The sequence below is a fragment of the Sceloporus occidentalis genome, unplaced genomic scaffold (assembly GCF_023333645.1).
Source record: "Sceloporus occidentalis isolate IW3139 unplaced genomic scaffold, rSceOcc1.0.p SCAF_4, whole genome shotgun sequence".
NCBI lineage: Eukaryota > Metazoa > Chordata > Lepidosauria > Squamata > Phrynosomatidae > Sceloporus > Sceloporus occidentalis.
This window is the reverse complement of record NW_028316984.1, coordinates 196,241,632-196,257,692: the sequence shown is the minus strand read 5'-3', so window position 1 is coordinate 196,257,692 and position 16,061 is coordinate 196,241,632. Positions and strand designations below refer to the sequence as shown.

At 40.6% G+C, this 16,061-nt stretch overlaps 1 protein-coding gene across 1 annotated transcript in view; it reads left to right on the top strand.

Annotated features, from left to right (window-relative positions):
* The window catches only part of KIAA0586 (KIAA0586 ortholog), a 109,547-nt gene that overhangs the window by 53,998 nt on the left and 39,488 nt on the right, over positions 1-16,061 (top strand). Inside the window, exons 25-31 of the mRNA XM_089522804.1 lie at positions 1,388-1,613; positions 2,681-2,922; positions 3,990-4,066; positions 5,290-5,424; positions 6,501-6,672; positions 10,109-10,233; positions 12,376-12,457. Coding sequence (XP_089378930.1) covers positions 1,388-1,613; positions 2,681-2,922; positions 3,990-4,066; positions 5,290-5,424; positions 6,501-6,672; positions 10,109-10,233; positions 12,376-12,457 — 1,059 coding nt within the window. The remainder of the gene's footprint in view (positions 1-1,387; positions 1,614-2,680; positions 2,923-3,989; positions 4,067-5,289; positions 5,425-6,500; positions 6,673-10,108; positions 10,234-12,375; positions 12,458-16,061) is intronic.

Here is a 16,061-nt window from a genome sequence, read left to right as displayed (position 1 = left end):
AATTGTACATTGTGTAGTACTCTGTTGTAACCCGCTTTGATCTCCCAGGAAAAGCGGGCTATAAATAAACAGTTTATTTATTTATTATTATTATGTTTTAAATGGCTTAGAAAGTGCGTAGTTTACAATGAAGTGGTATAGAAATGTAAATGCCATTGGTGTTGTTATTGGTCAGTTGAACAAAGGAGATCTGCTTTTTAAAACCTCAAAACAAGGAGAAGTTGGGTATCCTTTATCCTAAATAATTGAGACCAAAGGTGTTTGGGTGTTTGGATTTTTGAATATTTTGGATTTTGGAATACAGTGAGCCCTCCATATCCTTGGACTAGCCATCTGCGGATTTAAGCACCCGCAGACTCAAGCAGGGGAAGTAAGAGGAAGGAGTGAGAGGAGGAGTAGGAAGAAGCCACGGAGGAAGAGGAAGGAGAAGGAAGAGGAAGGAGCAGGAGGAAGAGAGTGCAGGAGGAGGGAGAGATGGAAGGAGGAGGTGGGAGGAAGCCACAGGAGAAGGAAGAAGATGGGGAGGGGGAGGAAAGAGCAGGAGGAAGAGGACGCGGGAGGAAGAGGAAAAGGAAGAAACCGTGGAGGAGGAGGAAGATGAGGATGAGGAGGGAGGGAGGGAAGGAAGGAGGCAGTGGGAGGAAGAAGGGGAAGGAGGCAGGAGGAGGAAGAGGAGAAAGAAGCAGCAGCAATGGTGGCTGCATCAGAGGTCCCTGCCACCTCAGGTGAAAGCAAGGAGGGAGGGATAGAGAATGGATGAGGTGAAGTCCTGACCCCAGTGGTGGCATGGCTGCTTGGCCACACCAGTATTGAGGACAATGGGACTTGAACATCTGTGAATTTTGGTATCTGGGGGGGAGGGTCCAGAACGGATCCCCCGCAGATACTGAGGGTCCACTGTACTGCACTGTACTGTACTTGCAAGGCTAGAGACAGATGTTAGGATCTGTGAAATGGCAGAAACCAAACAGTTCTTGGCACAAACCTATGCCTCCTGCCATTTTCACAGACCTTGTGTCTCTTCCCAGCCTCGTGTCTCTAGCCAACCTCACTGCGGGGGAAAACAATATTACAGAGCTGCAGGAAGACTTTCAGTGGCCTGCTTCCAACTTTCTAATGAAGAAATAGGAGTACTGCAGCCACCACCTTGAAGCATCATGTCAGTGCTCAGAAAGTTTTGAATTTTGGAGCATTTTGGACAAGGGATGCTCAACCTGTAGTAATAAAAAACTGAAAGTAATAATTTTTACCAGTTCTGGCTGTTAAACTAAGCTTGGGTCCCTGCAGTGAGAAAATCCTTGTACAAAGGACCCAGAAATGTAGCTTTGCTTTGGATTCCTTTTCTTTTTATCTCCCTCTCTTCTTTGTCTTCTTTTTTTTGAAAAAGGACTGGAGGCAGCTGTTGCTAGCCTGCTTCACACACCTGTAGTTACCCCTGTGACTACACCACCCAAAGTAGTTACACCAAGTCCTCCTGTATCAGAACATGTTCCAGACATGGAAGCAAAAGGAAAACCAGCACCTCCGAACCCTTGGGAAGATGCAGAGCTTCCTCTGGAAGAAGAAAAGCCCAGCCCACAGAGTGAGGAAGGTGCCTATCATCCAAGAGCTGTGTGAGTCCAATGAGTTGACATAAAATCACTTTCTAACCTCCTCCGTAATATTCTCAGCTGTAGTGAGAAAGACATGCATAAAGCGCTTTATCTTATAAAGCAGCTCTTTTACTTGGATGAGGTTGTTCTCTTGTTACCTTTACCTGGGGTGGGTGGGATGCAGGAATATAGTTATGGGGTGGGGGGAGAAGAGCAGAAGTGCACTTGCCCTTCCAAATAGGAATCTTTCCCCACCATGAAATTTTCCTTCAGTTCCCAAATTTCTCTGCAGAGAGTAAGGTATTGAAAATCATTCACAACTAAAACTAATTGCTGAAAGACATAGCTATGTTTGTCTAAAAAATGAGTATGCAAAGGGATCTTGTAGCACCTTTGAAACTAACTGAAAGAGTAAAGCTGGTAGCATGAGCTTTTGTAGACTTGTATCTATTTCCTCATATGACCCAATGCATCTGGGGAAATAGAGTCAAGTCTAAGGAAGCTTATGCTACCAGCTTCTCTATATCTCATATTTACTGTGTTGGTATTGCCTTGGCTGCTTTGTGTGCCCCTTTTTTTGGATGCCTAAACTTTGAAGGCTCAACTGAAGTTTTAGTTTACTGCGATGCTAGAAATTTGTGGACTCAAAGAAAATTTCATTGGGAGCAGAAGTCTTATTTCTTATTTCAGTGTTTTCACTTTGTCCCATTCCTTCCCTGTAGTTGCTGCTTTGATGAGATGAGAAGTGGCTCTTTAGAAGAAGCAGTTACTGTGGGCAGGAAAGTATCAAAGTTGATGAACAGAGCTAAGCTAAATGGTCCTATCCATTCAAGATGTCTGTGGGAAATGCATTTTTATGGCTAACCATCAAGTTTATTTCTATTATCTTGAAAGCTGTACAGTGTACATATCTTTGTTGCTTTTATTCCAGTGGCAGTGCAAATGGAAGCTGCGATAATGGGATGGAGGCAGGAAATAACATTAGGTTTAATGAGGGAAGAGTTATTTTCTTCAATAAACTATGCAGAGTAAAAAAAAAGGTATGTGTCATCAATTTTTAAAGGTGCATTCTTTTTTGTCATTTTTAGGATCATGTCTGTGGCTAAACATGAAGAACCAGACAACTTGGTTTTGCCAGCTTCAGTGCTGACTGAGCCCCATGATCTACAGTCTCAGGAACCCAGGGCACAATCTCCTTCATTGCATACCCCTAGTTCTGGCTCTTCAACAGAAGAAAGCAGTCCAACCACCACAGAAACAGAGACTGTGGACAGGCCAATTTCAGAAGGAGAACTTTTGTGTAGTTACGGACAACTGCTAGCTGCAAAAGGTGAAACTATTCCCATCCATCCATCCTTGCTGTAGTATTTTTTAGAACTGTGCATCCCTCAAGAGTAGGAAGAGACAGCACATTCCTTAAGAGAACAAGTGTAATTCATAAGATATATAGAAATGGCAGTTGGGAACTATTCCTCTGCCTGCTCCCATGGTTGCTTCTTGGAGATCACATCAAGGTGTTTTACACATTGAATTGTTGAAGTAAAAGACTTTGGGGTTGTATCGATTATCTTTAGCATGGGGAACCATTCAAAAAGCAGTACACGGAGACTGTGGAAGCAAGCCATTGATCTCTGCTATAGGGACACAATGGTGGGGTACAGACCGCCAAAAAGAGGCGCCTCCTCGGCGCCACTCTTTGCTGCGCAGGAGCACTGCAGCATACAAATTGCGGGGCGCTCCTGCACAGGAAAAAAGGAGCTCCAAAAATGGCTCCTTTTTGTGACACCGCAAAGTGCCAGAGACGGCACGGTTACGTCGCAGCTGTGCAACCCCGTTTGGAGGCTGCACAGCTGCGACATAACCGTTACGCGTGCCGTCTGTATGGCGCTGCGTTACAGCAGCATGTGCACAAAGTGCTAAGGTTGCGGGGCGTGTGCATGCACCACCCTGAGGCAACCCTAGCACATCGTGAACGCACCACAAAGGGCCCATCTGTACAGGGCCATTATCTCTTTTTCCACTCACCTGCCTTTCCCATAACTAATTGAAGTAAAGCACATTGCTTCATTGGGATCAGCAAGATCTGATGGGCTAGGATGTCATAGTCTTGTAATTGTATGATTCTTGATGGCCTGGGATCATCTGAAAAAAAAAAAATCTGAAGGAAAATAACAAAGCCCTTTCAACTTAAAGGGTTAAAACTGATGTTGAAGAAGCTTTAGATTAGGGGAACAGTGTCTGCAAACTAAAGCAAAAAGAAATGTATGGAAAGTACAAAGAGAGACACTCCGTACCCTCATCTACAAAACATATTTTTCACTGTGGAAATATTTGTGAGTGAAAGGTAATTGAAGTCTTCTGCCTAACTGTGTGTATTTTTTCTTACTATTATTCTAGCTTTAGCAGAGGGAGGACTTTCTCTTCCAAACCTTAGCGACAGTTTGACCAACTCTCTTCATGATGCTCAAGAGATGGTAATGAAATCCTTTCATTAGACAGTTGAAATGAGCAGAGAATGTTTCATTATACCTTAGAGTGAGTTATTAAAGTTCCAATAACTATTCACTGTTTAAATGAATTGCAGAAAGAGCAGCAGAATCTGAGAGAACAAACTCAAACAGTTCAGTTTGCAAATAAAAAAGGTGAAACATGTCATGTGTCAACTTCATGAAATAGCAAATGGGTCACTCTTTCTGTATGACTGACTTGGTTACCAAGATAGCAGCCCACCTTATTTTTAAAGGTGTGAATGTTCCATCACATGAATTTAATTACATTTTTCAGTGCTAGCTAAAGACTTGTGGCAGAAGCTGTAGGGAAGCTTAGGCCAGCCCTAAGGTGAAACTATCATAGGGTTTTCTTGACATGTTTCTTTAGAGGGGGTTTGACACCATTGCCTTCCTCTGAGGTTGAGAGAGTGTGACTTTCCCAAGGCTACCCAGTGAGTTTATATGGCTGAGCTGGAATTTGAATCCTGGTCTTCTGAGTCCTAGTCCAACACTCAAACCATTACACCATGCTGTCTATTTGCATCTAAATGTGACATTTGATGGGCAAGGACATTGCCCAGATTTGGTTTAGTGATGGGCATGGTATCCTTAAGCTGGCATGGTTCCTCACTCCTGTCTCTTAGACTGAAGGAACAAGGGCTCTTAGCCATTTGTCAGCTAATCTGTATCTGAAGGTCATTTTTATCATCTCTGGTCACCTAAGCATGCATCTTGTAACTAATGTTAAAAGCCAGTCAGGCAGAGTTAGCATTAACCTACTTATACATTCTTAAGTAGTGGAATCTCAGGGTATTTATATGGGAGAAAGGGCAGGCTCTCTGTTAGTCTTTTAGGTTATTTATTGTATGGAAATAGCACACACATGTATACACATACACTCTTCTTAGGGAAAAACCACAGACCTTTCAGTATCTAGGAACATTGTTTTCATTATATTATACTGCATATTATAAGGCATCATGCATTCATGGCATTACAGAATATGGCATGTAAAGTGTTATACTTTCATAAGCACTGATCTTGTAGTGTCCCTCATCACAAAGTGTTTTGAAATTCCTTTTTACTTAGCTGCTGCTGTTTCTGAGTCTGTGGATATATCAGAGTATATAATGATTCAGAAAAATGACTGATTTTGAGGACGTATGGCTTAATCACCAATCAACACAATTCTCTTATGCATCTTTCAGGATTACGATCCCCCCAGTGAAGGACAAGTGCTGCGGAGGCCTCACAAAGGATACCACAGGGATCTGGCGCTCTCTCTCTTTTCAAAATTAAACCAAGCTCCACTTGCTTCTCAGGAAGAGATCTGTGGATCTGAGGTAGTTTCTTTTATCAGCATAATATGAATCACAGAGTTGCGTCCATACTTCAGTCTGCATCAAATGGTTTACAGCGGTTAAATCTTGAAGTTTCTTCTACTTCCAGAGCAGGATTATTTTTTGTAGTCTAGGTAGATGAGGCATGGAGTGGAAAATGGGTTCACTTACCACTACTTTTTCCCTATAGCATCCTGCTCATATTGACTCACCGCAATTTCTTCTCTATTACACACATCCAGGCAGCCACTACTATTCCTTCCCCTCCAGCAATTGCTGAAGTTGCTTCTGTTACTGCTGTGTACTCCCTCTTCCCTGTCTCCTCTCTCTGGAAGCCAGGACTGATTTATTTATTTAGGAATGCTATCCCTGCCTTCCTTTGTCTTGCACATCACCCAAGGCAGTTTACATGACTTAACATTACAATGCACAGCAAAACATGGTATCCAAAAAATACTGGGGGAAGCACAACAGATTTTTAAAAAGGTGAATCTTTAAACCGTGTCCTTATGTAAATGAGCACAGCAGAAGCCTTGTATAGTATAGAAGCCACCTGTCATCCTCACTGACCAGTAGAAAATGCCAAGAGAAAGCAGGGGGGAGGATGTGCTCCCCTAGAGAAGGACGTCTGAAATTCCTGGTCTAAGTGATTCAGAGACATAGCCGTGTTAGTCTGGAATATCATTTTGCAAAGTTGCAACATTAGCTTTTGTAGACTTGCATGGAGGGCATAGACCAAGTCTACAAAAGCTAATGCTACAACTTCTTTCACTCGGTAAGCCTCAAAGGGGCTACAAGTTCCGTTTATCCATTCGAAGTGAATCACAGTGCTTTTCTAGCTTTCAGGGGAGTGCAGGAGCAGGAACAGCAACATGTTTCTCAAGGCATTCCAGAGGCTATCTTCTCTCACTCTTCACCCCAGCCACATTGATACATAGATTGAGTGGCTGCTGGGCTGGGAAGCAGGATAGATCTCTATAAATTGTCAGTTTGTGGACAGTGTGCATCCAAAAGACTATGGAGGCAAATATGATTTCCCCTTGCTTCTTTCAGACCTATTTCTCTCCCTTTTGCTTTAGAATACTGATGACAGTGCTGGAGAACTCAGCGAGGGTCAGAGGCCAAGGCTGACAAGAACTGCAGAAACTATCCTAATGGGACAATCTGTTTATATGGACCGACCTGCCAGCCAGGCTCCTAGGCAGCCAAATCACCATAAGCCATCACCTGGACAACATGGCAGAGAAGCAGGTGCAGATTTGAAATAATCTTTTTTTTCTGGGGTGTCCTGAAGGCCATTTTTGTACCCTCAGCCTCCCCAGACCACTCTTCCACTCTCTTTCTGGCAGAATTCCCTTTTGAATAGGTTGCAGGCTGCACTATTTCACATCAAAAAATACATTTTTTTCCAGAATAAGAAATGGGCTCTTGTCCACTTTTGTGTGTGTTTGTTTCATGTTTAGCACTAACTGTGGCTTCTGTAATGTTTCCAGTGGTGGAAATTCAGCCTCTTGATCCATCAGAGATGCCCATCCCTGTCCCAGATAGAGCCCACTACAGGTTCAAAATGTATTTTCTTGTCCGTTGATAATATGAGGACCCAGGCGAGAGGCGTCTTGGTGACCGTTCCAAACTTGTGGAGCTCCCTCCAACAAAAGGCTCATTTGTTGCCCTGTTTGCTCTGTTTCCATCAGCAAGCAAAGACCTTTTTTAAAATTTATTTGTCTCTTTCATTACAGTGCCAGAAAGGTTTTTTAATAGAATATTTTATACTTTTACCCTTTTCACTTCATTTTAAACTGCTTTAGAATGATAGAATCCTAAAGTTGGAAGATACCATTCAGTCCAACTCCCTGCCATGCAGGAAGACACAATCAAAACACGCCAGACAGATGGTTTGGTGTTTTAATGTAATTGTTTATTCAATTTTATTTTTAAAAAAAAACATTTGCATCAAATAGGGTTTCAGCTGTACCTGAGTCCCATACTGAGAGAAAGTGGGATATAAATTGATTAAAGAAATAAGCAAACAGGCACAAAAAGTTAGTTTTTAGCATAGCAGTACAATCTGATACAATGGTAACTGATGTGTTAGGGTTTTTTTTTTTTTAAATATGTCAGGGGAAAATAGAAGATAAATCAAAATTGAAACCTACAACAGAATTCAAGCAAAATCTACCCTCCTTTAACTTAAAACCACTAGATTTGGTTGCCCTCTGGGGCAACAAAGAAAAACCTGTACCCTTCTCTCTCTGATAGTCCTTTAGAAGTTCAGAGAGGTAGGCATGTCACTCCTCAGCCTTTTCTTCACCAGGCTGAACATGCCGAACATCTCTCAACCTTTTCTCATATGTTTTGTTCTTCATGTCTCTTTATCTTATTGCCCTTCTCAGAATTTGCTCCAGCTTTTATCATTGTTAAAATAAGGTGCCCAGAACTGAACATAGTCCTCCAAATGGGGCATGTCTATTGCAGAACTGAACATAGAGAAACTATTACTTCCCTTGTCTTGGGAACTACTGTTCTAAAATATTATTTGCCTTCTTTGCTGCAGCATCACACTGCTCAGTTATGTTCAGCTTATAATCATCAATGATCCCAAGGTTCTTTTGAGATGCACTGCTGCTAAGCCAAGTATCTCCCATCCCATAAGTGTGCATTTGGATTTTGTAGCCTAAAAATAAGTAACTTTTCCAAACTGCCAAAAAAACACCCGCTTTCTTACAAGCTTGGTATCTTTTTTTAATTGAACACTTCCAAATATGAAAAGCTTTGGGCAGTTCTTCAAGAAAGATTTTTCATTTTAAAAAGAATCAAGGATTCTTGTTTCATAGCAGCCAAAAACCCAGCACAGTTAAAACAGCACATTCAACAAAGAATCATCCCCTCCAGGAACAAGTGAAACAGGATAATTACTTTTTGAATGGCTGCCACTTTTCATGCTAATAAGTATAATGTATAACATGAGGTTATGCATCAATCCGTCAGCAGTTAAGGTTAAGTGCTATATTTTATTTCAGTCTTGCTGCCTATATTATAATTTAGAAGTTGAACAATTAAATAGCCCATTACATCATCTGGTTATAAAAGATTACATATTTCTAGAGTTTGACCTTGTGTATACATTGAAGAAATAAACATTAAGTTAACCACATTACTTAAAAGTAGACCTTCAGGTTCCGCATTTAGCAAATAAAAGCTTTACATGTTAACTGTTATGGTACAGCATGCTAGGGATCATGTCTTCATTCGTGTGACCTGCCTTTATTTTACATGTCATAAATTCAGTGAGCTGTTCCAAGAGTTTATGAGCTAGTCATGTCTGGTTGAGCCGCCAAGCAATAATTGTGGCGCTATCCACATTTCCAATATAAATCAGTGTTTTCTGTAGCTAATGGCTTATGCATTTTTTAAAACAACAACAACTCTGACTTGAAGCACAGTGGATTCAGAACTGCCGCTGTTATCTTTCACAGAGTCTGTAAATGTACAATACTTGTAAATAATGACTCTGTTTTGAATTAGTGTGTGCTGTTTTTTTGCTTGTTCCCATAATAAATTGAAATTCTCTTGCTTTTGATACCATAGTTTATAAATGTGAATCATTTTGGAAACTGCAATTCATAAATGTGCATGCTTGCAGACTTAGGATGCATCTATACTGTAGAAATAATGCCGTTTGACACCATTTCAACTTCCGTGGCTCTGTCTTATAAAATCCTGGGATTTATTGTCTTATGAAGTATCTGCACAGATGAAAGACCTTGTAAAACTACAAATCTCAGGATTCCATAGGATGAAGTTAAAGCATTTAAAATTCTGTGAGACTGTATTATTTCTACAGTGCAGAAGAACCTTAGAATTTCTGAGGTTACACATTAATATGTACCTTTAAAAAATCAGCACACAAAATAAGTCTAGGTTTGTGCTAATGTAGTGGGGCAAATCTTTTAACCATCAGAATCCTTAGTTTTTTGTGGGTTTTTTGGGCTATGTGGCCATGTTCTAGAAGAGTTTCTTCCTGACATTTCGCTAGCATCTGTGGCTGGCATCTTCAGAGAATCAGAATCCTTGTTTTCACCACCTCCTCATCTTCCTTCCTCATTAATTGTAAAGATGCATTATTGTGGCACCAACTTTAACCAGAGTTTAAAGTTGGATAGATTCTCTGTTAAATGTGATTCAGATCACTTACTCAGAATTGTAGCACACAGCATTAACCATACAGTTTATGCAAGTGTAATGCTCTTATACACAGTTAAATGTCGGCCTCATTTTGTCTGCATGGTCACTATATTTTTTTCTTGCAATGAACTTGATGATGAAAATGATATTTGGTAGATTTATGGTGAAATCTTATTTGATACTACCTAGGACTAGTTTCGAATCCTCCGTTTCAAAGCTTTCTTTGGCAAAATTCCCATTGCAGTTTTTCCAGAACAGCACAGTACAGAGATCAACTGCTTTGGTAACATAAGAGTCATGCTCACAGTATGTTGAGCATGAGAGAGAATTGCTTTCTTCTTTTGAGAGTAGCATATAAATACATCTAAATAACACCCTCACAGCGAAGTGTTCTTTCATATGTGGGAGGCTATAAATCTCACTTTAATTTGCTGTGGTTGTCTTGGAACATGCTGTGTGGTTTTTAACACAGCTTTACTGTTTTAAATATGCTGTCTCACAGGAGAGGTTCTTGAAGATGCTGATGTTACTCATGGACCAATGAGCGTGGCTGAACTGGATCAACCTGTTTCCCCAACAGCTTATGGAGACAGCAGACTGGCATCTCACTTGGACAGCACATCCCTGGTAACGTCCTGCAGCAGTTTTTTGTATTTCTGTATTTTCAAGTGTTCTTAAAACACCCAGGCTGGATTGACAGATTTGATGTCATACAACCTAGGAATTAGACTTAAGTCTATGAAAACTCATGCTACCAACTTCTCTCTTTCAATTAGTTTCAAAGGTGCTACAAGATCCCTTTGTATACTGATTTTCCAGACTAACATAACTATGGCCTCATACAGACAGGCCAAAATAAAGCTGCTTCAGGTCACTTTGGAGGTATACTGTTTAAATGATGCATGCGTCCTAAGAGTCCAGAAGCTGCTCCAATGCTGCGCTCCAGTCCTTAGGACTGATCATGGCTTTGGCGCAACTTCCGGACTCTTAGGACGCATGCATCATTATACAGCGGTCAAACAGAGTGAAACAGAATTCAGACATGATGGAAGCAGTATTTGTTGGCAATCCTTGCTACCTCAGAGTGGACAAGCATTTTGAGTTTATTTATTGCTTATCTGCATACTTCTCAATAGTCATTTGCCAAGTAGCTTACAAGACAGAAATGTGAATTGATAGAATGCTAATGCTTAAAACTAGCCAAATAAAACATCAAACAGGGCTGTTTAAGAATGTACAATGGCCTTAAAGTCAGAAACAAAGAAGCTTGCCTGCTTCCAAAAGTTCATGGTGGGACAAAATTCACCTTCTGAGGAATGGTATTCCACATTTTAGGGCAATTCCTGATAAACCCTGCTTTCAGTGAATACTGATCTTGTGCCTGCAATAGTTGTATCTTGAATAGGGCCTTTCTTGATCCATCTCAGAATATGATGCATCCCTTCCATCACTGAATAAAGTGCTCAGCTTCAGTGTGTTTCTCCATTCCAGATCCCACAAGTGACAATCATGGATAGGGACTCATTTTATCAGCTCCACTTTATTTTCGGGCTCTGATCTTACTTGAAGAAATAGGCATTAGATACCACCCCTTTTTATTATTTATTTAATGTATATCTCACCTTTCTCCCAAGAACTCAAGGTGCCATACATTATTTTTATAATCATCCATGTTTAAGCAAATTTAAATATAACACATTTTCTTTAAAAAAGTTTTTCTCCCTCTGGGTTGGTGAGAGGAGGAATCCACACAACCTGAGTTTTTCCCATCACTGCCCAGAGACAAGCAGCAAGAACAACATAGTTTTGTGGTATCTGAAAACACACCTTGATGACTCTCCCCACTTGCCCAGTTCTGTTTCCTGCCTCTGCCTTCTTTTTGTCCTAACATTGTACCCAGAAGAGAAGTTATGGCACAACCTCCAAGTGCTCAGAACATTAAAAATTTACATTCAAAGAACTAAGTCATTTAGAAATGGCTCATTGTTTGTATCCTTCAGTCCAGCTTCATAAGAGTGCAAGGTGTCTCGTTCTATGGTAGCCACGTGGATCATGACATGCATCCTGATGGCATATGACTTGGCTAAGATACTACACTGGGCTAACGGGTGGCTGGCTCAACCAGAGCAGCTGCCACTTCAACAGTGTTTTCCACTAATGCTCTGATCACTGACATTTGTAGGGCAACTACCTGCAGTAACTTGCTTGCTTGCTTCCTTCCTTCCTCATTACAAGATTGACAAGTTCAGGTCAGCACATAGTAGAAGGTGCTATTGGAGGTGCTTAGAGACTAATGCATATTTACTTCCCTCCCAGGTTGTGTGGCTTCCTCCACTCAACAGCCTAGAAAATGCCACGTTGGGTACTTACTATGAAGGTGCATTTTGGGTTGTTGATAGGAGGAATCCACCTCACCCATCATGATCACTCAAAGTTTCACCAAGGTGCAATGTGTTTCCTGTTCTATAACTCTTTTAACCTCTCTGTATAAGTGGTTTGGCTAGAAAGTGAACTGGTCTCTAAGATGGCCAAGTTTGGGTGGGGGGGGGGGCATCAGGGTCTGTTTTCAGATCTTGCAAGACTTTGTTGTTCTTCCTGCCTGTCTCTGGGCTGTGATGGGAGAAACCCAAGTTGTGCGGATTCCTCCTCTCAATACCCCAGAATTCACCTTCACAGTAGGTACCCACTGTGTCATTCTTGAAGCTCCGTTTGCTTAGATGGTTGTTAAATATCAGAATGTTAACAGGACATTTAATAACTTGTATGCAGCAGAAACACCAAGAGACACAGCAGCCAATGAAATCCAGAGTCATCTGTGTGAAACCCAGATCTGAAAGCACAGAGCAGCAAGGTAAATTATTCCTTTTATAATTTCTTAAATATGATCTTCCCACACTGAGCCAACAGTTTTGTGGCCTGACAGTTGTCAATTTAAGCCTGAGGTTGAGAACTGCTATGTCTGATTGTCCTGGTGCATAACCCATGCTCAGGACAAGAGACTACTGTCAGAACTGAATATGGAGAAACAGAATGGTTTCCCCATCAGCAAATTACTATCACCCTGTCTATTCAATCTGTATTCAGAAAACATGGAGAATAGGCTTAGACTTAGAGGCAGGAGGAGTGAAGATCTGAGGAAGAAACATTAACAGCTTAAGGTATGCAGTTGACACAATACTACTAGCAGAAACCAACAATGACATGGACAGTTACTGAAGGAGGTCAAGGAGGAAAGTGCCAAGGTAGGCTTAACGCTGAACATTGAGAAAACAAAACTAATGACCATGGAAGATCTACCAGCATTCATCCTAGATTACGAGAAAATTAAAATAGTCAAGGAATTTCCATACTTCAGATCAAACATTGACCAGAACAGAGACTGCAGTCAGGAAATTAGAAGACAACTAGTATATGGAAGGGCAGCTGTGTAAAAACTGGACAAGATCCTGAAGTGTAAATATAACTCCTAACACTAAAGTGAGAATCTTCCAAACCATTGTATTCCCCATTACCATGTATGGATGTGAACGCTGGACAGTGAAGAAAGCAGAGAGAAAGTCAACTTATTTGAGATGTGATACTGGAGAAGAGTGCTAAGGATACCATGGACAGGAAGACAAACAAATGGGTTCTAGAACAATTCAAGCCTAAACATCTTGGAAGCCAGGATCACTGAATCGAGTCTGTCCTACTTTGGCCACATCATGAGAAGGCATGAACAATTAGAAAAGACACTAATGCTAGGAAAAATAGAAGGCAATAGAAAGATAGATCAACTCAGAGAGGCCGTAACCCTGAGCTTACAGTACCTGAGCAGGGCAGTGGAGGACAGGGGATCTTGCAGAGAACAACAGCAAGAAGCAGCGACTGTGATGTCCAGTCAGGACTGTTTGAATCTCCCCCTGCATTTCCCTTTATATTAGTCCAGGCCATAGTAAGTTTTAGTTCTTTGTATTAGTTGTGGGAGGAGCTGTATGTATCCCCTGCATTTTTCCAGGTTTGGTTTGCCCCTTCCCAGCAAGCTCTGTTTTAGCTAGAGGCTTTTTAGTTTTTAGGCAGTCTTTGCTGTGAGCTTGCAGAGAACTGTCTTTTTGGTGGCAGTCAGGCCCAGACAGCCGGAAAGGGCATTTCTTACACGTTAGCCAATTTAGTTACCAACAACAAATAAGTGAAAGGAATCAGGAGCTGAAAGACTTTGCACCAGCTCCATTGAGTGAGAAAATCAAACCAAGATTAAATCCAGAGAGATGACATCCTGAAGATTGCTGAAACTCAAACTTTAAAGTATTCTTTATTTCAAGTTATCTAGAGCTGGGTAGGAAAAAACTCTTTACTTTTGTTCTTTAAATTAAACTCCCCCCTTTTTGAACTTTATATTCAACATCAGAGCCTTTTTGGGTAAAAGAGTTTGATTTTACCAGGGTACCGGCGTTGCACACCCAAATCTGCCACCATCTTTAGTAGGGTGTGTCTTCACAGCGACCCATACCTGAAAAGACCTTGAATGGAGCACCTTGTTGCCTGAAACCTTCAGAAAGTGCAATTTGCAATTTTTTTCATTGATAGGCAGCATGTTAGGATACATGGTGGGCCGCATGCAGGTCATAGGCCGCACAGTTCCCACAAGTGGTACTCAGTGGCTCAGTATAGGCTTTTGTCCCCCCCTCCCCTCCCCTCCACAGTGAATGCACTGCCAAGTACATTGCATGAATGCCAGGTGCAGATGTTCAAGATGAGAAATGGACAAAAGATAATGCATAGGCAGAAGAATGAGAGCAGAGCAGGTAGTACTCAGTCCTCTGAACAAGGCAGGCTGGCCCAGCAAGGCCATGGAGAAAAAGATCTTAAAGAAAAATCAACTCCAGTCTGGAGTGAGTAAACTGTCTTGATCTTTTAATAATGCTCTGGTGTCTTTTGTATGTGCCTGCATTTTAAAGCTTAATTTAGTCTGGCAGGTTACTGTAACAGAATGCTATAGAAATGGAAGCAATTGCCAAGCTGAGTTGTATATTTCATTGGAAAAATCTTTTCTAAAACGGTATTTCAAGTTTCTAGGCAGAATTTACATTATGTTTGGAATACATTTTAAAGCTTAGATATGAGAAGCAGTCGTATGAGATGTTTAAATAGAGAAGAGAGATTTTGAAAAAAGATGGGTTCTGAATTGTTTCATTAGAAAAAAAATGGTTCATTTCTATGGCCTACAAATTAGTGTAGATCTGAGTACGTGGAGTGTGCAGTTGGCCAGTATATTAGCACATACATCATACAGCTACACTTGGCTGGGGGCTAGGATTAGCTGTGACTCCTGAAGCATGTATTATCGGGTCTTCCAAGTATCAACAAGGGACAATTGAAATTCATGATATGTAGAATTGACATTCAGAGAGCAGTTATTTACAAGTTTCTCATCTATCTAAATGCCAAATGAAACTACAGTGGACCCTTGTTATACGCTGGAGTTTGGTTCCAAGATCCCCCGGGTATAACAAAATTTGTGTATGCTCAAGTCTCATTAAATATAATGACATAGCAAAATGGTGTCACTTATAAAAAAAAATCAAGGTTTGATATTTGAAATGTATACTTTTTTGCTTTGTGTTTTTCTGTGACATTAACATATTATCCACATTCGTAAATTACGTGATGCACACAATTCTGTCTTTATGAAAGTTCTGCACCCAAAATATGGGATTTTTTGGCATCCTGTTAAGTCTCTATAAAAGGAAATATTTCCAACCTTAAAATAGGGGCATCCATTACAATAAAGAACACTTGGTAAACCTGTAGAAATTCTACATCTTCTGCTGGATAATGTATGAATCTGCCTCAGTAGTTCTGCTTGTATGTGAGGTCTTGGCCACAAGATGGCAGCCATCTGTCTCTTCTTATTACAGGAGAATGATAGCTGGATTTTCTTCCATATATTGATCAATAAAGAATTGTTGGACTTTAAAAGAGAAAAAATAAAAAAAAGATGCAACAGATATAAAATTCTAATCCATGGAAAATCTAGTTTAATGCTGACTGTTATACCATTAAAGCAGCTAGACTGAAATGGTTTATGAGCATTGAAGAGGGGCCTCTTCTCACTGATCCCTCTGTTACAAGCTAAAGGTATTATAGCCAAGTGTGTTGAGGCAAGGAGCAGAATTTCTTTCTAACTGATAAGATCTGTGGGTTTTTCTGCATATGAATAAAAATAGCCATAAAGAAGAAAAAGTCCACCATCTTCTTAAGTAGGGTACTCAAGTACTGAAGGAAAGTCCAGCAATCACCATTTTAGAAGAAGCCGCCTTCCTTTCTTTCTCAGCTTGGAAGGAAATACATCTTCTCAGATGCCATTTGCTTATGATTGTTTATAAATTAAGTTATTTAAAATAATGTTTTGGGCTTTTTGTTTTTTTAAAAAACTGCTTAGTTTATCAGGAGCAAATTTTAATCATACTAATTTT